The 24,168-nt window shown below is 49.3% G+C and overlaps 3 protein-coding genes across 3 annotated transcripts in view; 2 read left to right on the top strand and 1 right to left on the bottom strand.

Annotated features, from left to right (window-relative positions):
• Positions 1-5,392, top strand: part of LOC122380579 (ephrin-A5-like) — a 37,183-nt gene extending 31,791 nt beyond the window's left edge. Inside the window, exons 3-6 of the mRNA XM_043363862.1 lie at positions 538-706; positions 2,503-2,619; positions 3,621-3,806; positions 4,188-5,392. Coding sequence (XP_043219797.1) covers positions 538-706; positions 2,503-2,619; positions 3,621-3,806; positions 4,188-4,348 — 633 coding nt within the window. The 3' untranslated portion in view covers positions 4,349-5,392. The remainder of the gene's footprint in view (positions 1-537; positions 707-2,502; positions 2,620-3,620; positions 3,807-4,187) is intronic.
• Positions 5,393-8,042: 2,650 nt separating this feature from the next.
• LOC122380612 (snake venom 5'-nucleotidase-like) lies at positions 8,043-10,700 on the bottom strand. Its single transcript, XM_043363916.1, has 2 exons — positions 10,673-10,700; positions 8,043-10,224 (listed from the first exon to the last, which is right to left on the bottom strand). Exon 2 carries the CDS (start codon positions 10,115-10,117, stop codon positions 8,456-8,458), a length of 1,662 nt encoding a protein of 553 aa, XP_043219851.1. The 5' UTR covers positions 10,118-10,224; positions 10,673-10,700; the 3' UTR covers positions 8,043-8,455.
• A 9,191-nt stretch (positions 10,701-19,891) lies between these two features.
• LOC122380607 (phospholipid scramblase 2-like) lies at positions 19,892-22,169 on the top strand. Its single transcript, XM_043363909.1, has 4 exons — positions 19,892-20,111; positions 20,528-20,574; positions 20,887-21,116; positions 21,534-22,169. The coding sequence occupies exons 1-4, from the start codon at positions 19,961-19,963 to the stop codon at positions 21,934-21,936; spliced, it is 831 nt and encodes a 276-aa protein (XP_043219844.1). The 5' UTR covers positions 19,892-19,960; the 3' UTR covers positions 21,937-22,169.
• Positions 22,170-24,168: the final 1,999 nt, after the last annotated feature.

Genomic DNA, 24,168 nt, shown 5'->3' with positions numbered 1-24,168 from the left:
TTTCCTCCGTGCGGGGGACAGCTCGGTCCGCGCGTGTCACCACGGACTCCACCCTAACTGGCAGCGTTCCGTCTCGTCGATCGAGCCCACCGTCTGTCAGCGATCCGACCGACAGGCGCCGAGCTGCTCAGAATCGCTGACGTAACGGCTGGACTGGGGACGTGGACTTATTTGGTGGCCGGCGGGACCACTGGAATGCTGCAGATGTTTACCTAACTAACGCTTTGAACGTGCTCAGTGAGCGGTTTGAGTGATTTGCGACTGATGTGTGGATGATATGGGAGGGATGTGAAGTCGGACTGTGAGCTTGTTGGGTGAGGTGGCGTACTTGCTGGACGATGATTCGATCATGTTACCGAGACGTTGTCAGTAGCCTCTTGAGCTGAGGCTCTGTTGGATACGCTGCGTTCTTACTGTGACGTTCTTTCTGTGACTTTGATGGGCGCCGATGATCACCGCAGTCCTAACCCCCAAATCATTATTATCTGTGACTGTGAGGGTGCAACACTAACCCTCATGTGTCTCTGTGTGTTTCAGGTGTCCAAAGAAGAGTACGACACGTGCCGAATCACGGACCCGAACCCGCGGATAATCGCCGTCTGCGACAAGCCGTACAAGCTGATGTTCTTCACCATCACATTCCGGTCATTCACACCTCAGCCGGGAGGGCTAGAGTTCCGGCCCGGCCAGGACTACTTCTTTATCTGTAAGTAAACCCAAGAATGTCGCTGGAGATGGGATTTATGATGTCAGGGCTTGTGTCGATAGTGTGGTGCCCGGGGGTGTTGGTTATGCCGCTCTCGCGCGGGTATGTGGGGCCGTCTGGGCTGGCGTGGGAGCCGCCGCTCTCCCGAGCCGTAGCGCCGGCGGCGGGCTCGTTCGGATGTGTTCGCCGGAACTCGCCTGACTGGGGGTGTGTTCGGCGTTACGAACCCTCGCACCGTCTCGTTTCAAGCGGACCTGGTCGGAGGTGAAGGTAATTACGAGCCTGCGCGCCGCTCTCTCCGGCCTCCGCGCTCTGCCCGCCTGTCGATAGCTCTGCTGCGGATCGCGGACCGGTTCCGGCAGCCTGTGTGTCTGTCTGTGTGTCTGTCAGCAGCCTGCCGGCGCGTCGTGTCGTGCCATGCATGTCGCTGATAGAATGTTCAATGTTCCCTGCACAGCCAGTCCGGATCTGCCCCCCCCCCCCCCCCCCTCCCGTCAGCTCAGGCCACTTTCCTGCCATCCCACCTCCGTCTATTGTGTATATCTAATGACAACTGCTGCCGTCTGTCTCAGTACTATCCGAAGTCCGAACCTCGCCTGTCCGCCGCCTCTCCGCTCTGTTTCCCGCTCTCCAGTCGACCCATCTCGGCCTGTCGTCTCTCGTCTACCGTCTGCCGTATGTCGGTGCCCGTCTGCCCCGCTCTAACGGCTGTGTTTGCCGTCTTCGCATTCCTGTCGTTCGCTGGGCCGCGCCGAACACCGTCCCGTCCCGTCCCGTCACGAGTCGCGTTTGTCCAACGATCGGCGGATGGACGTTACTCTGTGTTCGCAGCACTGAGAGCACGTGCGAAGCATTCACAGTGTCGGCGGACGCTGTTTTGTATGCAGTTTGATGTCATTAGACGTTGATGCCATCTGAACGACGACGCGCCGCCGGTTGCCGCCTTATTTTTCGGCTGTATCCTCCTCTCTGGCCTGTTGTGTCGTGCGTTTGTGTGTCTGTGTGCTGGGTATCAGCGCGGAGGGAGGGATGGAGACGGCACCGCTGGAGTCAGGTAGCCGCGCCGGTGGCAGCTGGGCCATTGTATTCAAATGGCTGGCTGTTGGGATGCGTCGCCACGCTCTGCGTCCGACGGCAGCCGACCTGACCACTGTCACCGTCCTCCCTCCGCCGACTTCGGTCCGGCGGTCACCTCTGACGTCATATCACGTGACCGGTGTGGGCCGGAGTCGGTCCGATACTTCCCCGTTCCTGTTGTGTTGGATACCTGCCTGCCGTGCTCTGAGAGTAAGGTCGTGCCGGCAGCTGGGGCTGAGGAGGAAGTGCTCGCTGTTTCCGGGGAGGTGTGTCCGTGTCTGTCGGGGTTGGGAGCACGGGGAGTGGCTCTGTGACGTTCCCTGTTCCCGGACCGCCCACCGCCGCCCACCTCCTTCCCCGCCGGTCCCGATCGACCTTCGGACGCATACAATGGCCTGTCCAGAGCGGCCGGCGCTGCACGCGGCCACACATGCCGACGGCCTTATTTACGGAGGGCGGTGCCGCTCATATAGAGCCGTGGACGACCTCGGGGAACAAGTTCAGGCTAGTCCGACACGGCTCCTGCAACAGCTTTGTTACCATGGACTTTCAGAGAATATAGCCGGCATGCAGCATGGCGCACTGGCCCTGAATTCCCTTGTCGACCGTGATGAGATGACTCTTACTGCTAGCTCGTGTATGGTGTTGGCCCTGAGCTGAGTTTCGTGCGTTGTGTTGACCGTGACAATTCGTTGACTGACCTCGTATTCTCTCCACAGCCACGTCCGCTCGGGGAGATATGCTGAGGAGGATCGGCGGTCGGTGCTCCACGCACAACATGAAGGTGGTCTTCAAGGTGTGCTGCAACGACACCGATACCAACCACATCGACACACGTGAGTTGACGCCTGAGCGCTAATAAAGTCGGAAGGGTTGGGTTATAATAATGGAGCTGCTTTGCCTCACTCCTGAGCAAAACGGAGACTGCACATGCTCCTCTAAACAAAGCCAACTCACGACCGTTGTGACGGACGTGAATCCATAATCTGATATACCTTTCCATAATTTTTCATAACCCTGTACCTATTCAACTCTGTCTCGACGGCCACCATCCTCTCCACATCCTCATCTTCCCTTCTGCCCACAATTTCACAGTTCCATCCACCCTACCTATGAAGCCACTGCTGTCACCTACCTTCCCTCGCGAACCGCCCGAGTCCAGCCGAGCCGCTGGTGGCTCTCCGTGCCGCGCTGCCGGCTCAGAGTCGACACGTAGCCATATTTACCGGGCGTCGACGGCATGCAAAGGACGGCGCGCCGAGCGGCCGGCTGGCTGCCGGGCACGCGGCGCCGACTGGCTCGATAGCATCGGGCCGGACTAAACTTGGTGTCGGTGAAACGCGGCGCGGCCCGGCACCGTGCCGGTCGGCCGCAGTACGGATGGACGGACAGACGGACGGATGGCCTCACTATCAGCTTCGGATTATGAGTCAAAAGTTATAACTTCCCAGTCTGAACTATTCGAAGTAGCATATTTGCGACCTAATTGAAGGTTGTCGGCCACAGGCAAAAGCGAAAAACTTTGACGGCTGAGAATAAAGTTATCATTGATTCATTGAGTTCCCTTGTATCCCAAATTCTGATTCGCGTGTTCACGGGTGTCACTTTTCGAAATTATTGGTAGGGCTTGTATGGTTAATTTTAGGATACCAAGCCATTCTTACCATGCAGCGCCATAGGATTAATGTAAAAATTCTGAGATTATTGGTAGGGCTCAGGCCCTACCAAGCCTATACAAAACGACACCCATGCGCGTGTTCCACCGAGCTGCCTGTCTGCGTACCACCTTACTCACTCTGCGCTCGCCATCTCTGACCAGTCTCTCCTCTCTCCACAGCGGCCCTGCCGGGTCCCTCCGAGGAGTCTGAGGCTCCTTCGACCACCACTACCACTGAGGCGTGGCTGCCGCCGCGTACCTCAGCCACCACCACACGGCGGCCGGGCACGCGGCCCCACTTCAAGGACCTGCACAAGGACATCTACGGAGAGGTGCTCTCTATCGATGTCAACACCAAGAAATCAGGTGCGTGCAGAGGGTGTGACATTGGACGACATGGGGAGAGTGGTAGGGGGTCAGATCAGCAGTTGGTGAGGATCTGGAAGTGGTAGGGACGCGCTGAGGAAAAGTCGCAGTAAGGAGTGCGCATTGTTTGGTCGGTCGTGATTGGAAGAGTCGATAGAGCCTATATTTTACAAAATAGGTGCCTGGTGCTTTGATGTCATGTAGTGATATCTTGTCTGTCCTCACTCGAATCTAAGGCATTCGTTACAACCCTCGACTCGGGATAGCAGGACTCCTCCGTTTAGTTCCATCTGCTATTTTGTCAAGGTAAGATTCTCAGTTATTACGATAGGAATGGTGTTTTCATGTGACTGCCTTCTAACAGAATATGTCTGTTTTCAGATGAGTACGACAGGAAGAAGCAGCATCCGAACGACGTGTACGCCAAAAACGAAGGGCTGACGTCTTCGGCGGCGGGCCGCTCGGTCCGGCACAGAGACTCGCACACTGTGCTCCTCTCCAGTATAGCCGGCCTGCTATTACTGCGGCTGGTGGCACGGTGAGCCTCCCACGTGGAGGCTAGCCGCTGTAAATGTGTGTACAGCTGTGGCGGACGTGGACATGTGATGGTGCCATCTATGGGCGGACGAAGCAAGCTCTGGTTCGCCGCCTGTGGTGGCGCTGCGGTCGCTGCGGAGACACCGGGAGAAGCTTTACAATGTGATGGAAGATATTTTACCGGTCATATCTGTTTGTGACGCGATCATTGTGATAGCCCTGCTCCGGCGGGCCCAACCTGTGTAAACGTGTACATAAGTCATAGCAGTATAGCCGCATCGCATCTGATTATTTCACAATGGCAGCCCCTGTTCTTGGGCGGGGACGGGGCACGGCGCGTGCCGCTCGGGAGTCTGTGGGACGGTGCCCCTGCCGGGCCCGCGCGCACCAGGCAAGTGCCTCTCCGTCCGCCCGCTGGTCTGCACGGCGAGGGGCGCCATTCCTGCCAGTAAGCCGGCGACCTGTGACCCACGGGTCGGCCGAGGGTGATGTGCCGTGCGGCCGAGTGTGTGTCGGAGCCCAACATGCTTTCCGGGCTGCCATTGTCGGTCGTCTCATCGTGCTTGTGAGATTGTGTGAATGTTGCCAGGTTAGGACCTTCGATTCCTCGATTAACGGATGACTTTCCCAGTTACCCACGCGAGAAGTGCTCTCTCGAGTGGTTGGCCGGGCTGGTTTCATTAGTTCAACGTTCCTGATGGTTCGAAACGAGGCCGGCACGACTCCGAAATCGGACCAGCCATCTTCCTCTGCCACGCATGGCCAAATGAGAACTTGTGTTTAGTATCAAAATGTTGTGTGCCATACCACATTGTTCTTGTTACATCTGGCTTTGCGTAAGCCTGACGTGCTAAGTTTTGTACGTACACACACTGACTTAGTCCAAATCACTTCGAACGTGTCTGAGAGACTGACAAGCCGATGGGCGATCCATGTTTGTTTTACTTTCTCGATAACCTGACCGTATGTTATGTTGAGTCTTACCTGGACATTTCGCAGTGCTTTTATATCTATTTTGTACATAAATAATAAATGCTCGTCATGAATGATTCAATGCGTTTGCAATCTGACCGAGGAAGTATAAACTAATGAATCGGAGATATATCTGAGGCCAGTTTTACCAACAGAAAAATAGACACCTGCCGGATTTTTTTTTTTTTTTGTTTTGTTTTGCTTAAGATCGCTTCACATTTGGAGCGTAACCGCGATGGCCGCGTAAGCGGATAGGGCTTTACCGTTTACGCTACGTATGTGAAGCGATCTTTAGTCAAATAACTCCGGCAGGCGGCTATTTTTCTGTTGGTAAAACTGGCTTCTGTGCAAGCTAATTGTCTGATTTTACGCATGAAAACGGCTTTACAATGTGTGTGTGTTTTTTTTTTGTGTTGTAGGTACGCGTAAAGTGCGGTTAAGTAAGAAATTGTGAGAAACGCGCCAAAAGTTATAATCATTTGATTTTTAACAAGAACGTCGCCTTTCGGGAAAAATATTTTTATTCGGGGAAGATGGGGGGGGGAACACCGCCCTTTGGAGGACACCGCCCACCCCGATATCAGAAATATAAAAAGGTCTAGGGCGACAGCTGACTGTCTTTTGGCAGCGTGACGACAACAGAAGTGCAGGTATAGGCAGTGCACCGCATTGGTTCAGGTGATTTGCGAGAAATTCCTCATTTTACGTTTCGTGATTACGTTTTATACTTTTCCTAGCATAATAAGCAGAAGGAAACTGATCTTATTTGACAGACATTAGTCCTAAAGTAGTGTTTTTTTTTGCCACTTAGGACTCATCCAAGCATTACGTGCTCCTGCTCGAGCGAAACCTTTGTCGTGCTGCCATATAGAAGGATTTTTTTTTTTCTTTAAAAATGCCGACACTTGGGTAACACCGCCCACTTGGGAAATTTGGTATCTAATAGCACATTGTGACACCTAACCCAGGATTGGCGCATTTCAAATAAAGAAAGAACGTTGTTGCTGTTTTCTTTTTAGACAATTTCGAGAAAATGAAATTTTGGGACTTTAAGTCGTCTACATAGTTATATAAATGAGTACTATATTGTGCCAGGGATATAATAAATCGCTTCCACTGATACTTTATAAATATACTAAAACGCCTCGAAATTTACGATAAGAAGAACAACTTAATAGTCCAGCAATCTGCCCAACGGCCGGTGTTACCCCGAAAATTGTAGACATTTACTAAATGTGGAATCATGCAATTATGAACGGCACTACAAGAAAACAATTGGTTGATATGTGTGTAAAAAGGATGCGACAATCCAATGAAACTGAGAGATTGATTATTTGGCCAAAAATTACGTGACTAGACCCTAAAAGGTTAACCCGGCCGGGCCCGGGGTTAAGGGGGTCGGTGTTCCCCCGTCTTCCCCTAAGTCTTGAGCTTGTCTCCCTGAATGCAAAATTTTCGTTTTGGTGCACTAAATATGCGGCGAAAATGATTTATCGTTTGAGCACCAGAACAGCTGCATACATTAGAGACGAATTGTTAACGTAACTGAAGCAATTTTTAAGCTGGTGGCTGCTCGTACTTATATTTTTCGATCACCAGTCTGTAACGCACCAGCATTTTCATCCAAGCCGAGTAGGAATGCCAAAAGCATTAGCAGGTACCTATTTACTCTGCTCGCAACTACGCAAACGTCAGAATTCGTCGGCTTTGAGCTGGTGGATTGGTCATTATGCCTGGTCCAGTCGAAACGTAAAAAGTTGTTATTGTAGTCTCTGCGATATATGTTTGTCCCAGACCGTGAATGCCATCAACATGGATAAATGTTTAAGATGAGGGGAGAAAACTTCTGGAAAGTCTGTCTGGATGCAAGGGAGCAACATCTATAACATCAAATAGGCATACTTGATATGATGAACCCAAGGCGATAAATACCAACCTTATGTAAGTAAATAATGCGGGATCGAGGACTCCGATATTTCTGAGATCGACTAAAAAAGCAATACTGAGCTCTGGTGCTGAACGGACAAGGTACGCAGCATTTGAAGACTGTTGCTATAATATATGGCTTGGTAAATGCATCGAGATTTGTGTCGACAAAACATTATCATTTATCCTACCATTATGTAATAACTAAATCACCATTTTCTAACGATAACAACAAATTCGTATAGGTATAATGAATGCGGCTGCATTCAGGGATAGATAGAGAGCCGAAACCGGGGCATTCGGGACCGTTGCACATTTGGCCTGAGACCGGAGCCGGAGCCGAAGACGCCAAAAGTGATGCTACTCCGGCTCCGAAGAACTTTAAAATCTTCACAAGAGGCAGCACGACTAAACCTGCCAATATACATGTAGAATATATTTTATGTGTAGAAGCCAGTTTTGGGATGTGATTTGGATTGAGCATCATATCCAATGGAGCAAGTCCTTACAACCGAACCGTCACGCCGTTCAAAGTAACCAAGGAGAGACGGGAATGCGTAGCTCGCAGTGCGTGCCTTAGCGGAACTCAAACCCGTATGACTCCTTTTAGACTACGTCGGGTCCAGACTGTTTCCCCGCTAATATGTAAAATGCCAGGATACGTGAGCTGCAGCGAAGCAGTGTCCACGAGTATATAAATATCGATTGCTGATATAGACGGAATCGTGATTACGTATTATCTACTCTAAAACTAGCAATGTTACACCACGGAATATATACACCCTAAGTCCTGCAACAAACTGAAAAATAAATTCATTTCATTGTGTGCTCAGCTTTCAATTGCATAGAGGGTCAGGATTGGGTCAACTACCGGCAACCATTTTAACGGAACGGACGAAACACAACACAACACATTATTAGGACGCACAAACGAGCAAAATTGCACACCGTATACGCACATCATAAGCAGGTGCAATGTGAATACATGTTGACGTCGCAAGCTTATACATGAGTTGCGAAAAATACCAGCACGCCATTTAATTAAATAGGATACGAGCTGCTCTTCACACCTTACCCTTGCAGTAGAAGTTTTCAGTATGGCCTCTGAATGAGAGGCGTCGGTCTCATCCGAGTGCGACCGTGAAGAGAACAGCTGCAGCGATCGAGCGGACCAGACGAGCATCGGGAGCTCAGAATGTCTGTCATGGGCCAGTTCAAGATGTGACGACAGCAGCAGCCACTGCGCCGACCAGCAGGGCGGTGGCAGCAGCCAGTAGCGGTCGGTGTTGGAGATGGACAGCAGGACGGCCGGCACCGGAGTGATGGTGCTCCTCCTCTCCATCACCTGACGGCAGAATCATCCGGATCCGATCCTCCACGACGGCGAACACGGGCGACCTTGCGATAATGTAGTTCTGCAAAAGGCTGATGTCCAGTATGCCGAAACTCTGGCGACTGATAGGCGGTGTGAACATGTGGAAGCCGTCGCCGCCGTCGGCGATGAAGTTGGTGAGCGCGACATGGTAGTGTTGCGAGTGGTTGAGCAGCCGCGACTCGGGTATCATGTCGTTGGCGCTGAGCACGTGGACGTGGCTGACACGGTGGTACGGCGGTTTAGACATGTCGATCTGGTACGAGATGCCAGACACCTGCATGAAGCGGCCGTGGCGCTGCTCGACAGTGGAAGAGCCGTGCTCCAAGGCGGCGTGTAGCATGCTGCCGTTAATGACGATGACTTCGACCAGGTTACGCCAGGAGAGGGCCTCGGTGAGCATACGCGGTGTCACGTCGCCCACCTGGATGTTGTTGCGCATGAGGCCAGAGTTGACGAGCGCCACCATGGGTAGCTGGATGGGAACGTCCGGCACGTACATCCGCAGCGCCCACAGCATGGCGTCCCCCATCAGGTTGCCCAGGTTGCACTCCTCCTGGTGACACATCTCGGCCATGCCAACCAGCTGCACCAGCGACTTGCCGATCACATCGTGTGACCTGTTCGTCAACTGCTCCTGCAGGTCGTCCATCACTTCCTTGGTGTCTGGGTCCTGTGGCATGCTCTCATCGAGCAGCTGCGGCTGCGGCCACCAGTCCTTCACCTCATCATCAGCGTTGAAGGTGATATTGATGTTGCCGACGTACTTACCGCCGAAGAAGGCATGCAGTAGGAGGACGCGTCGCCCGCTGGGCTGCACCACCACGGTCGGGTACGGGCCGCGAACGTTGCCGGCGTCCGCCGGGTCCGGCGGCACCCCAGGCGCCTGGTGACTGATGGGGTCAGGCCAGAGAAGGGTGTGCGAGTGGCCGCCAACAATCACGTCCAGGCTGGGCACACGGTGAGCAATCTCCTGGTCACGCTCGTATCCCGAATGACCGAGAGCCACAATCAGCTTGATACCCTTCTTCCTTAGCACCGCCACCTCGCGCGTCAGTGCCTCGATTTCGTCCTCGATGTGAACCTCGGGCACCTTCAAGGGCTCCATGACGTTCGGCGTCAGGTAGCCGAGAAGGCCGATCTTCTTTTCTCCGATGGTGAGGATCCGATGTGGTGGACAACGTTCTCCCAGCTCCTCCTTCATGGTCTTGTTGAATTTGCTGAAGTCCATGTTAGTGCACACAAACAAATTAGAAGGTAGTGATCTCATGAAATCCATCATTTGATCTAGTCCTCCATGAAATTCTTTATCTCCCAAAATCAATGCGTCGTAGGGCATCAGCTTTGCAAGATATGCAGATGCCCTCCATTTAAAAATAGCGTGCAGGATCTCGCCGTAGAAGAAACCACCCGTATTAACTACAAGCACGTTCTTCGTGAATGGTTCCTTCTTCATTTTCTTCACGTAGTCGACGGCGCGAGCAAAGCCGCCGTGACACGTCATTGTTCTCTGAAAATCTTCGTTTGTGCACGTGATGCCGAATGCATCGATAGGAATGAACCGAGAGTGAATGTCTCCCTGATGAAGGATGAGAAGTGTGTATTCGGACGCTGATCCGAGATGGATGAAAAGCATGATAAGCTGTAAAATTGTGATGAATACCATGATTCTGAGCAAAAGTTAAACTCGAAAATAATTATGATTGGTTTACTAGAGGATCTGTGAGTTCCTTGACTTCTACCGCATGAGTAAGAGCATTTCATTGAGTGTCGTATGTTTCATACCGCTGTATCTGCCGGCTTTCCATTAATGGGGAATCTTGTTCAACTTTAAAACTCAATAGCCTTATATTATGGGCAATAAAATAAGGCTATGATACAATACAACCGTAATACAGCAGCACGTCTACATGTTGTATAGTAGTAAATGCAACTTTTGCGAAGGCTCACGATGTAAATTGCTCATTTAGGGCTACAAAATACGTGCTCTCAGGTTATGGGTACTTTTCTGTCCAGACAGTTCAACCCAGAGTACATAGACAACCGCAACCACCCTGACCGAAACCAAGGCCGTATAAGTACCGAAACCACCCTTGAACCACCGAACCGCCCTACCTGTCTAGCCTTTGATTTCTCGACGCAGTGATCTTACGAGAAGCATTCGTTGGCACCTCCTGTTGTGAGCAATTTGTGTTATATACGCCACTGCGTATGTCCTACGAAGTGCATACACAGAAGCGCAAAGGTAAAAAAGCCTCTGCCAGGCCTTCGTTTACCACGCAGGTTCAAGCGGCGTGCATTTTATAGTTTCGTTCAACATTAACTTTACTCATAAAGCAACAATTGTAATGAGCAATTGAACAACACGCGATAAATTTAATGATTAGTGGGATGCATATTATTGACGTAAAACTTGCACCCCTCAAAACAAGCTAAGCTAAGCATACTTTTTCAATCCTATGTACCTACCTAAGCGATGATTTTTTTCATGCATGCCCCGACAATCAGTGGCGGCGGAACACCTTCAATTAAAGGGGGGGGGGGGGCACTGCCGACTTTTGGTCCCATTCTTTTCATGCAACGCCCATAGGGCTACTCGTAATGTTAAAATGCCAAAATCAAAGGAGGGCACGGTGCCCCGTTGGCCTCCCCGTTCCGCCGCCTATGCCGACAATCATCAGGAGACCTAGATATTCGCTCTATCTATCTATAGTTGGTTTAATAGATAGTTGCATAATCACATGCAAGCATAGCATAATCAAATTTATTTGGGAGATGAAAAATCCAAACACTTCGTGCCTTCAAGCGATATAGATCAAATACAAAACAGGAGACCAAAGATAGTTCCGGAAATGATAACCACCAATAGATGTCAGCTGCCCTCCTCGGGGTCCGGAACCGCCACCGAAAAGTCACGCTTGATCATCTGGGAGTTGTGGGGCGCTTCTGTGGTCCGTTTCTCATCGCCAGGATCTGTTGAAAAGAAATACGTTTGGGTAAATGTAGGTAATGGTTAACTGAACCGTTTGCTGATGAGACGACAATATTTTTGCTGATGCTGACAAGTGACAATATCATCACATCACCGGGAATGCTGCTCACCTGGGTGTCAATGTAGCAGCAGCTCACGTCGGCACGGCCTCCAGACACATCATCTCGCCATCAGCGCAGGGATCTTCGCAACACTTCATGTCCGGCTCCGCGCAGTCGGCGTCAACCTCGCAGTCGGAGGTGAACGCTGGACAGTCCTCTCCTCTGTCAAACGAGGGACAGATGCCCGCTCGGGAGTTGGGACCCTGGGAGTTGTTTCCCTGGATCTGGGCGTCGGCAGTGGTCAGCACCAGTGCCAGCACCAGCGCTGTCACCAGCACCAGCGGTGACATCCAGTGGCGGACGGTAGACATGGCTCTGTGGTGGTTCTGTCGACAGCTGAACTCCACTGGTGACTGACTGACCCGGTGGCACCCGCTGCTCAGCTTTATGTAAATGGACGTGCTCTCCTATGGCCAGGAGCGACATCAGCTTTGGCGATGGCGGACTGAGCACGGGCGTAGAGGGGTCATCAGGTACTACCGTGATGTATGGCCTCCAGTAGGACCTTTTCTATTGAGCACTCGATCCCGGAAGAAAAATAATAATTGAAAACAGGACTCACGTCAAAGCGAAAATATCTGCTCAGCGATTGCATTTTTCTCTGCCCGCGATCCGCCCGTGTCGAGTTCTGCCCCTCCTGCCCTGCTGCCCCACATGGCTCTCCATTTCCCCCCAGTTCCGGTGCGCAGTAGCTGGTCTGCTCTGCTCTTCACCCGTCGATGGTACACCGACACGCCTCTGTGTGGCATTTGTGGGGATGTTCGCGCAGAGGACAAAGCTATAGCTGAACAATGCGCTACACGGTGCGCCACGCCATTGGATCACATTCAACTGCCACAGCCGGAAGAGAACATTCCGATGGTGATATCTATTCATCAGAACGTCTTTTTATTTAATGTTAAAATGCTAATGAAATACACCCTACAAACTTTTGAGGAATCATAGGCAATTTACACCTCTTCATAAATGTAACTAAGCTTTATTGAGTGCTGCATCGAAGTGTCGCATTTTGTATACCTATACCTACCTCTCGCGCCGTTTGTTAGGTACGAGTACATTGTATATGTTACAGGGAGTATGCGATTTCAGTTAGTTTGCAACGACCCTAGGGTGGTTGTAACCTCCCTGAACGATCAGTTTGTTTGCAACGACCCTAGGGACGTTACAAAATAACTGCTCGTTCCGGGACGTTGTAACGAAACTAGGGTCGTTGCAAACTCCCTAGTTAGTATGCAACGAACCTAGGGTTGTTACAAAATAACTAGGGAGTTTAAGAATTCATCGAGTCTCGTTTCACAGGAGGGCCGTCAACAATCTTTTCCAATGAAAATCTTGTTCAATCTAGTTCAGCTTAAGAGAAAAGGAGAACACAATTTGAACATTCAGCTCAGGAGTATATGTGGTGCCCGGGACAAGGTACTTACGTAACTGTGATAATTTTGGCTGCATTATATCGCCAGCATATGCTTACATGTAGAAAATAGAGTTACTGGGGTAGGTGTGATGGATATCCGTCGCTATCCGTGTGCGGGTTATCCCTCACACTTTTAGGGGTGCGGGTCGGATAAAGCCCCTCGTTTTTTCGCGATTATCTCGCGCTAAAAGCGGCCGATCGTGACGAAACTTTGAGTGTCCTCGAACTTATCTACGTTACTGGTTACACATTCCCTATACCTACAGTACATGATCCTGAAACCAATGACCAATGACCTTTGATCTGATTTCTGAGACCATGGCAGACCGAAATGATTTGCCGTTTATGTTAGCGCACACTAAATTGCGTTTCCAGACTTCTATTGTGATTACATGTAAACGTGCCAACATATGAACTGATGGTTGTCCCATGCATCATGATGGGTTTCAAGTTGACTTGTCAGTTGTCGGCCAGGTCAAGGTCATTGACGTTTGGTGACTTCAGGTGACTGTTCCAAATTGTACGATTTTAAGGATTTTTTTTTAGCTTATTTCGAATCCAGCATTCGTTGAGACATTTGAGAAGTACGTATAGTTGTGGTGCCAATGCAACTTGCTACGAAGCTGTCGCTGGTGGTTTAGGTACAGCTGCTATAAATAGGTGGTGCGGGTGGGACGCCAAACTTACCCAAACCAGCCTAGCTTAATCCTCGCCCCCTAGTTTTTTGTTCGCGATAGCTCCGAACACGCCAGCAACAGAGAGCTGAAACTAGGCATACCTGACCTTTGATTCAAGCCGGATCTTGTGACACCAACCAGATTTTCAGGTCAGGTCAGGTTACTGACCTATGACGTCATAAGTGGACGGTCCTCAGATGCCGCAACTTCGCAACGCCCTCAGTCCCAGAGGAGCTTTTACAGGGGATGAAACTTACAGAACGTGCATCTCCTATGTAGAAGTCTCACAAGTTGTACCTCTAGGATTTTTCCTAAAGATCACATGAGGTCAGGTCGGTCACGTGACCTCAACACTATAAGTCAATTGAGAAAAAATGAAAACTGCTATTCTGGCGCCGGGAGCAATCTCAAACTATTGCAAGCACACGGATCGTGATTTCATGCACTCCTTGCAAAAGTTAGAAGCTTCAATTTTGCATTGTTGACGTTACGTGATTATGACGTCACTAGGGTCATACGAGCTTTTCGTCAATAACTCCCGATCAAACTGAGCTAGCGAGTCGGTCAAGCCACCAATGGACTGAGGAAGACCTGCCGAATCGAATAAAATGCAACATGACCTCTTTTGACCAATTTCACGACCTAGGGGTCTCTAACCTGACCTTGACCCGAGGTCAACACCTCAAGTTGACCTCATCCGAACAAAAAGTATACCATTCGACACGCCTGAGCAAGGCGAGCACGTTCATGCTAAACTCGCGCTCTGCAACTGTTTTTTTTTTAAGTTATTGATCAAAAACCGAACCCGTGTCTTGGGTCACATGACCCGACCTCAGAGGTCACCAGTTGACCTGAGACCTTAAAATCGGGTACTAGCTGCTGTGTCTCCTAACGGCACACACGCTCGTTTTTTCCGCGACGCTCTAAATCCAACGGGGGCGAAAAACGACGAGGGGGTCGTACCAGCCCTCCCCCCGGCCGGCGCGTATGTAGAAAACCAACAGGTCCTGCGGGGTTAACTCTCGCCCTTATTGGTGTTTTGCTAGCTGCAAACGCAAAAGGCGGGGCTAGGTTATTGGTTGACCTTCCAGGTCAGGCCAGTGACTCAACAGTCGGGAAAATCGGGACCTATGACCTTTAACAGGTCATACTTTGGAGAGTTAGTTGATACGAGGTTTTTCGGGGCGCTGATCACGAATTTCATGTTAGCTTTGATCACCGATGATGTCTTGATGCTTTTAGGCCAGGTCGGGTCAGGTCAGGTCAGGTCAACCAGTAGGCGTCTTGCTAGCTGTCCATAATAGGTAGGTGTCAACCAACACTGACAGCTTCGTGACATTGTAGGAAGGCGCCAAAATTACTTCGTAAATGTTCAAATGGGTGCTAAATTCGAAATCAGCTCGAAAAACTAGCTTAAAAATATATGAGCCCAGAAGAAGTGAACTAAGGTCATCAAAGGTCAATGACCTTGACCTGACATTCACGTGACCTTGACGCCCACCATAATGCATGGGACCACCATCATTTCACATGTTTGAACGTTTACGATCACAAAAAGACTGGAAACGAGCGGATAATGGCCGTTTTTACGAAGGGCTTCCTGGCGAATGTCCATCTAATTTGAACAAATCTGCACCAAATGTGCACCTTATCTGCACAAAATGTGTACTATAGATGGCCGTCGTGAAATACTCCTGAGCTGAATGTTCAAATTTTGGTCCCCTTTTCTTTTTAAATGAGCTAGATTGAACAAGATTTTCATTGGACAAGATTGTTGACGGCCCTCCTGTGAAACGAGACTCGATGAATTCTTAAACTCCCTAGTTATTTTGTAACAACCCTAGGTTCGTTGCATACTAACTAGGGAGGTTGCAACGACCCTAGTTTCGTTACAACGTCCCGGAATGAGCAGTTATTTTGTAACGTCCCTAGGGTCGTTGCAAACAAACTGATCGTTCAGGGAGGTTACAACCACCCTAGGGTCGTTGCAAACTAACTGAAATCGCATACTCCCTGTAACATATACATTTGAAGTGGATGGTGTGGTGTGTTCATCATGAATGGTTCGTATAACGATTTGGGAACATTGCTAGAGATGGAATAAACTCAGAAGCACGTTGTTCAAGACAGCCAAGTGCGTAACACCGTCTATAGACGTTGTCTATACTCAGTCTACATAGACGTTGTTTAGACTCAGTCTAGGGATGTCTAGACTGTTGTGATTACTGCAATACATCGTTTGACATATACCTACTAGTGAACTTAAACAGGAAGAGTTGAAGGTGATGCCACGCAGGGAGCGAATTGCGATCACTTGGTTACCTACATCTTGAGGTGTTACAGTACCGAGCGAAACATAGCCCAGACGAGCTACGCTGCATATGTTGTGCCGGTCACCAGGTGCAAACGAGACAGGTCAGCCGAGTCGGTGTGTAACGTCGGCCGCGTGCCCTTCAATGCCAGCCGGTCGGCGCTCTTTTGTTACGCGCGGCGCGCTCTGTGGCCTCGTCAGAGGATAGCATTGTCACCCACCACCGGCCGGAGCCGTATCGAGCCATGTGCGCTCGTTGCCTGGCGACCGATACACACGCCCACACAGACACACAAACACGCGCCGCGAGCACGGACGTAGCCTGAATGGGCCGTCGGCCACCGTGGGCAGGCCTGACTCGACCGCCTCTCACAAAGGTGAGAAAATCAACAGCTCACGGCTGCCTGAATGTGTCGTGTTACGGCGGCCTGGCGACCTTGCTGGATGTCGACGCCCACCGACCTCGCAAAGGTCGCCAATCGATGCAATGCGAGGTGCATTAGCAATGTGTCAATGCTCAATGCAGCTGAGAGAGCTGCCATTGGGTTGAGCTCCCCTGAAAATATGATGCGTATCTAGGAATGAGTTTTATCGACACTTTGCCCGCGCCTCATAGTGCGAGGCCGAAACGCCCCCCCCCCCTGTACTTTTCCGTCGATATCTCCTAAACGACTGCAGCTATCGTCACCAAACTTTAAAAACCCCTCCCGACATCAATTGTACACATTGTGAGCAAAATTGTTTCCAGAGGCTATGATAGGTTGGCTGCAAATGACGTCAGAATGATGTCGTGTTCTGCCATTTTTGACAAAAAAAAGGTTTCACGGGAAGAGCTGTCAGGCCTACAGCTTTGAAGATACAGAAAAATGCTCGAACATAAGAAGTGTTAAAATTAAGACGGCTATAAACTGCTCTCTCACATTTTTGAAATTTTTGGATTTTAACCCCCAGAAATTAAAAAAAAAAACTTATTTTTTGTTTTGATATAAAGCCAAAACAAAATCCCGAAAGTTTTTTTCGAATTTCGAAAAAACTGAAACATATATGATAGACCCTCCCACCTTCTATCCACATACCAAATTTGAGATTGATACCTCTTTTTTTGGCCAAGTTATAGCGAAAATACTGTTCAAAATTGATGACGTCAAATTTCCAAACTATTTTTTAAAAAATCAATTCTAGGCCATGTAGCGCAAAACAAAGATCACCATTAGACTCCCCGTGACGAGCTGCATCGAATCGATGCCTATTTTATGCGAAAATATCAAGCTTGAAATTTGCCTTATTTGACCTGACCTTGACCTGACCTTCACCAGAACATAACGTAAGCTGGCCCCAAAGGTCCGCAGGTCCGCAGGTCCCAAAGGTCCCACATTATCTCATTTGTCATGTAGAATGGACCATAAAACATGTATCAAACGACGCTTTCGTATTGTGACCCTCAGTGACCTGACCTCTGAGACCTGACCTGGTATCAATGACCTCAAATAGCAAAATATGTGTTTTACGGACAAGTCCCCCATCGATGATTTTCAAAAAAATGCCTTTTACTCGCTTTTACAATACATTTCTTGAAATGCCTGTAAACGGTGAAAATTCGATCTTTGACCTGACCTGTGACGTCATCGGTTTAGCCGTGGTCAATGAAATTCGGTCGCTAGGTAGTTCCGCGGTAGGGCTATCCAACGCCGTTTAAGTTTTGAAAATCGGCCGGTAACTTGCCGAGATCTTAGGGGGCCAAAACGCGCCCCCCCCCCGTACGGTTGGTAAGGTCCGCAGATAGCCCTACGCGGGGCGCGGGTTAACATCAAAGCCTATCGGAATTCAGAGATGCCACATCTTTGTAATACCGGCTTATGGTATAATATAGGTAGTGATAATTAATTAGGCATGATACAGTATAGACGTTACTTAGTTGGAAAATGGTATATTGGTATGTCTGTTTTGTACTAACAATTCGCTTTTTCCACCCTTTTCTTAAGAATGAGAGGTTTTGACAGCACTCTGATCGACTTTTCATTCAATCATGAAGATAAACTAAACTAAAAAAAAACACGCAAACACAGTAATGCAAACCGTCGAGAAAACCATCGAGACGCCGTTGGAAGTCGAGTCGAATGTGTCGGTCCGACGACTTACCCCGCTGGTTTACTCGGTCGACAGACCGACTCGCGGTGAGAAGCAATTGGCATGTTGGTGACGTGCCATCACTTGATGGTACCCAAATTATCAGCAAACATTCACTGCAAACTTAGCTGGCTGGTATATTGTATTGAGGAGAATCGATATTTATGGAATTTGTCTTTATCTGTGGTTGCTTATTTCCTGTGTTGCCTTAAAATCAGATGAGTGAGGCAACTACTTAAAATCGACCCCGCTCCTTTTAAATACATTTTTGGTCGTCTTTTATTTAACAAACATTGATATGAATATTAAGAGTCTTTCTTTCAGGAGTCTTCTCATCTGAAACATTTGTTGCTGTGTAAAGAAGGACGAATATGTGAAACCTAACACAGCGCGAGAAAGCGTGATAGCCTGCTATAAAATTGTTGTAGTTACATATATGTCTCGTATAAATCAATGTGAAGCTTAGCACTAAATTATATAAGTCAGCAAAAAAACGAACAAACATACAAACAAACAAACAAACAAACAAACAAACAAACAAACAAACAAACAAACAAACAAACAAACAAACAAACAAACAAAACGTCACCATGGAGAAAGACGACATTGAAGTTCAGTCACTAACGAACATGCCCTAATGACGTGTTAACCCTCGCCCGCACATGGGGGGGGGGGGGTGGTTGCCAACCCCCCAGGTAGTCTTTCTGCTCTGCACTCAACATTTTTAGAGCTAGAAGGCTGATTTTTCGTATAGCTGCTCCTCTATCCTTTCTTGATGTCCACTGAAAATTTCAAGTTTCTGTGATTTTTGGTTTCGGAGATATGACCTTGTCAGGTCATGTCATGACCCAAATGGCCAATTCTCAACATATTGCGTTTGCCATGGGCCTTATGAGCTTTTGACACCCTGATTTCGGCCTTTTTTGCCAGTCTTACCTCCCACCTATCATGGAACATGTTGTTCGACGATGTACAGGGGTCAAGGTCAGGGTCAAGGTCAACCTAGGTCATCTAAGATAATTGCGTTTTAGGCAAGCTAAATTTACTTTTTTGAAGTTTTTTGACTGCATTTTTGGTAAAAGCTTCTCAGATCATGATTTCATGTAATATGGACCCAAAAACAATCGGTGCACACATCAGTATACACACAGACACACACAGACATACAAACACATATAATTGACCTTGACCTAACTTGACCTGAAATGATCTCAGCAGCAAAATTCTGGTCGGGTAGTGTGACAAAGAGGTTCTAGCTGGCTTGGCACCAGAAAACAGCATCGTCATCGGTATTTGATAAGCAGCACACTTGATATCCAACGGTGACCCAAAACAGCAACATTTTTTAGTTTGACCTGACCTGGAAGGTCAATGACTGACCTGAGAAGGTAAAACTGGGTATCATTGGATTCGTCTCTTCCCAAAGAATCTTTTTGGTCTTTACCGCTAAGCTCTATCTCCAACAGGAACGAAATGGCGCGGGGGGGGGGGGTTCCAACCACCCCCCCCCCCATGTGCGTTCTAGGATGGGAAAATGGCATGTGCGGGCGAGGGTTAATGCAACAGACGTTTGCCTTTACCTCATAGTTTGCCGAACCTCCCCCTCCTTAGCCCCACCAATCGACCACTCCGTCCCGACCCGGGCGGCGGTGCCGGCGGCCGGCCAGACGGCACCTGTAGCTCCCCCGGGCCGGGTCGGTCGACGCCGTGCCCGCACCGGTCACCATGCTACCAAACCAGGTGGTGCCGGCGCCGACCACCCAGCAGCCGCAGCCGCTCGGCGTCGGCCCGTACACCACCGTCACCGGCCATGCGGTGATGCTCACTCCTCAGCCGGCCATGTTGATACAGAACACCGTACCCGGCTGTCCAAGAGGTGGGTGACCGTACCCGGCTGTCCCAGAGGTGGCCGGGTTGGTCATATTGTTCAGTGTCCAGGAGCTGCGTGGGTATTACAGGTCATAATTGGCTGTCCCAGAAGTGGGGGGCCATTCCTAGCTGTCTCAGAGATGGTTAGATATAGTCGTCCCTAACTGTCCCAGAGGTGGGCACATACATACATATACCGGGCTATCCCAGAGCTGGGTTGAATGCTGGGCTGCCCCAGGAGCAGGTGTCCAGAGCATACCTGGATGTCACAGGAGTCGGTAGGTATATATAGGCTGTCAAAGAGGTGATTTACCACTGCGGGCTCCATCCAAACCGGTTTCCAAACCGTCTTGGGCATAGAAAATATAAATGTTGTGATGAGGACATATAATTGATTAGCTTTATCAACTCGGTATTTTCCAGGCTTGGAGATGATGGCGAAGACCGGCCAGCTCATCATTCAACAAAAGGTGTGGATTTATGCTGGTTTCCATGTCTGCAGTTATGAAAACGCGAGCAATGACTTTTAAAAGAAAAAGACTTATGCATCCGTGACCCATGGAGTTTTTCTCGTAAAATACTCGTAGTTGCATTACCTACGTTACTGAAATTATCGACCTAGATAACAGGACTGGCATGGGACTTCAAAGCGATGTTGTCTTTTGAAAGAGATCTGGCAGTTCTCTGGTAGATAGATAGGTTCTTACATACATATAGTTGTGTAGGAAAGTACGGTTAATGACCACTCCTACCAGGCGTTAAAGACAACTTTGACCCCACAGCCACCCGATTCGACTCTCCTGGAAGACATTCTTAGCGAGGTGACCGACTTCGACAAAGGTTTGGAGGCGAACAAGTACTCGATAAGCACTCCATCCGGTCAGACCGTCTACTGGGCGGCCGAGGAGAGCGGCTGCTGCGACCGAAACTGCTGCGGCCGCGGCCGATCGTTCCGAATGAGGGTCGTCGACAGCCAACACGGCGAAGTGCTCTTACTGGACAGGCCACTCAGGTGAGCAGTGGATGCCGGGATGTTGTAGAACATGCGAATGATGAAAGGCTGGTGCAAAGATTGAAGGGCTTTTCACAAAAGTAGAACAATGCGTTGTAAAAAGTTAATTTTCACTATAAATCAATCCTTTCAAAATGTTTTGCAATATTTTGAACTAATATTCTTCCTTTTAGTTTGATCTTAGATTTACTGCGCTTTCACGCTTACCGTATTCTTTTTTTTTTTAGTCTGGCATTGCATAATGCATTTTTTTTTTATAAAAAAAAATGAAAAATAAAGAAAAATAAAAAACATTGCATAATGCATAGTGCATTGCATTGTGCGTCCTTCCACGCATGCTCAATTGCTCAGCTCCGCGTCATAATAATCCGAGTCGACTCAATGCACCGACGTCCGACACCGACCCTGTCCCAACAGGTGCTCGTGCTGCTGCTGCTTCTGCTGCCTCCAGGAGCTGGAGGTCTCCTCCGGCGGGGTGCTCCTGGGCACCGTCACCCAGGAGTTCTCCGTCTTCTACCCCAGCTTCAGCATCCGCGGCCCGGACGGCGACGTTCGTCTGCAGATCACCGGCCCCTGCTGGGGCTGCGGCTGCTGCAGCGACATCGAGTTCCCGGTCATGTCAGCCGACGGCCGGCGTCAGGTCGGCAATCTCACCAAACGCTGGAACGGCATCGGCAGGGAGCTGGCGAACGACAGCAAGACGTTCAGCGTCAGCTTCCCCGACTTTGCCGATCCGGCCACACGAGCCACCCTGTTCGGAGCCACGATCCTCCTCAGCTACGTGTTCTTCGAGAAGGATAACATTCAGCAGCCCTCCTAAGGGTAGAGGGCGCTGTTTGAGGTGGCCACCCACACCTGTGGTCGGCAGCATGAAGATCCCTCCAGAGGAAACAATATTATATACAGGGTAACAATCGCAGCCCCGCGATGGCACTCATTCGTTGAGTTGTTGCTGGCCATACGGGTAACAGCAACGCATGTTAACACGTTTAAAACTTATATTACCTCTGAACGCTGTTACCAAGACCCTAAATACAGCTAACCGGCTATATAGTAACACTATGCAATGGCATCAAGGTCACAGAGCGTACTTACATACGTTTCTGGAGTGGATTCCACAAACGCTTCATTTGTTATCTTCAGCTCCGAAGTGGGTTGCATTATGAGCTGGATATTTAGATAACGCTCTTTGTAGGGTGCATTTTTAGATTGAATAATGCTCTCCGTAGGTATGAACAACAGTCATTTGCCATCAAATTGATCAAGGCATGTTTTAAAAAACAGACGTATATAGTAAATAATAAAAATATTCATGCAGACAGATCACATTGCTCACCTCACGGAAATGAGATGATAATGAGTATAGACACAACGAACTCAAAAGTGGATGACAGTGCCAGAAGAGATTATGACAACTGGAATAGGGCCTAGGGGTGCAGCGGAACTTATTATATTTGCTTTATGACTAGGTTCATTGGGGTTAGGTACCTACCTATGGGCTGAAGACACTCGAACTTATTGCTCTTGAGTCACCTGCCAATTTCTTTGACGAATGCGACAAGCTATTGCTAGATTCTATGTAGTTACATAACGGGTTCACAAACTATTCAGTGATCTATGCAATGATATATGGGCTCATCACCTCTATACGACTTTGTGTATCCAGGTTCCATAGCAACATGGTTTGGTGACTTGACTTTCACCGTTGAGTCAAAACAGCAACAAAGTAAATTGGCTATTGACATTTCATTGGCATTTCCGTGATGGAGAAAGTTGTTTGCGGTTACTATTCGCCAAAGTAAAACTGAAAACACCGCATGGCATTGCCCTAAAACAAGCATTTAAAGCATTCAAATCGAATGAGACCACACTTCCACCGCCCAGTCTGGCCCAACAGTCGGATATAAAATATAATTCCAAATCAGATGTTTCACTGCATGTAAGTTCAGTTCAGCGATACATGCATGGATATGACTATTTTACATCATATCTGATCAATCGATCTTTTTTGTGGGAGGGGGGAGGGCGGCAAGCAGAATTTTACGAGCCTCTGCTTAATCGACCTTGATCTAGACATCCGACCACATTATCCATGAAACTTTCAAGCCCCAAATGGTGTTTACCTATCTCTGATAAGATAGGTCCAACACCAGTTAAAGAAACGGATGAAGATAGTACATCAAAGACTCTAGCATGGACGAGGGACACCATAACCGCTTTGAGCTGCTGTTTTCACGAGACATTGCTCTGACTGAGCATATATAATACGAGTACAAGCATTTTTAACGCTAATGGCGCAGGTCATGAGCAGTCGTCAGTCGTCTCTGCATTTCCGTGCATCACTCAAACCACTCTGCGCATTTATTTTACCAATCTATTTATCCAGGCAAAGCGCCACCCAGATAAAGCACAGTTGCAGGTAGTCAGATCGAAACAATGACACCCTCCCCTCCGCTCCGCTCTGCGTTACGGAACAATACTGTACCGCAAAACTGCCTGTAAACTGCACATCAGAGGTACTGCAGCGTGGCACCATCCTCCCCTCCCCATTCCCGTCCCGGTCTATGGCGCGGCTCCCCTCCCTCCCCTCCCTCCCCGTCCCGTTGCAGCTGCCTGCAGAGTTACCGGTGTCGCTAATGGTGTTGTTGTGTGACCTGTAGCCAGCCTCTCAGCTCCGACACGCCTGGTGTAACGTCGAGCCGGTCGGAGGGCGCTGAAGCGAGTCGGGAGCGGCACAGACGCTGGCTGTCGTTGGCTTGGCGAACAGTCAGTGGAAGTTCAGGAGGGAGAGAGGTGTGTGGGAGGCTTGGCGAGGCACTCGCGACATATTCTTGAAGCGATTCACCAGGAATTGGTGCTGGATTTCATCTCATCGGGCCACCGTGGCTTTTGATATCAGTCAGCTTACCAGAGAAGCGTTTGTATCTGTACGCGTCAAACGGACTGCTACGATAAGTCTCAAGTCAGTCCCAATCTGTTGGACTCGGGATACGGTCCTAAAATAACGCCAAGAAACCACGAAGTCGCGCCACGACGTATGTGTGATCGGCCA

Source organism: Amphibalanus amphitrite, unplaced genomic scaffold (assembly GCF_019059575.1).
Source record: "Amphibalanus amphitrite isolate SeventyFive unplaced genomic scaffold, NRLGWU_Aamphi_draft 000101F_arrow, whole genome shotgun sequence".
In the NCBI taxonomy this organism is placed as follows: Eukaryota; Metazoa; Arthropoda; class Thecostraca; order Balanomorpha; family Balanidae; genus Amphibalanus; species Amphibalanus amphitrite.
The sequence above is the reverse complement of the archived record's forward strand: the minus strand, read 5'-3'. Positions and strand labels throughout refer to the sequence as shown.

Coding starts and splice junctions, on each gene's coding strand:
- LOC122380612 (XM_043363916.1), bottom strand. CDS start 10,117: ATGACGTGTCACGGCGGCTTTGCTCGCGCCGTCGACTACGTGAAGAAA.
- LOC122380607 (XM_043363909.1), top strand. CDS start 19,961: ATGCTACCAAACCAGGTGGTGCCGGCGCCGACCACCCAGCAGCCGCAG. Junction 20,575..20,886: donor AGCTCATCATTCAACAAAAG/GTGTGGATTTAT, acceptor TTGACCCCACAG/CCACCCGATTCGACTCTCCT. Junction 21,117..21,533: donor TTACTGGACAGGCCACTCAG/GTGAGCAGTGGA, acceptor CTGTCCCAACAG/GTGCTCGTGCTGCTGCTGCT.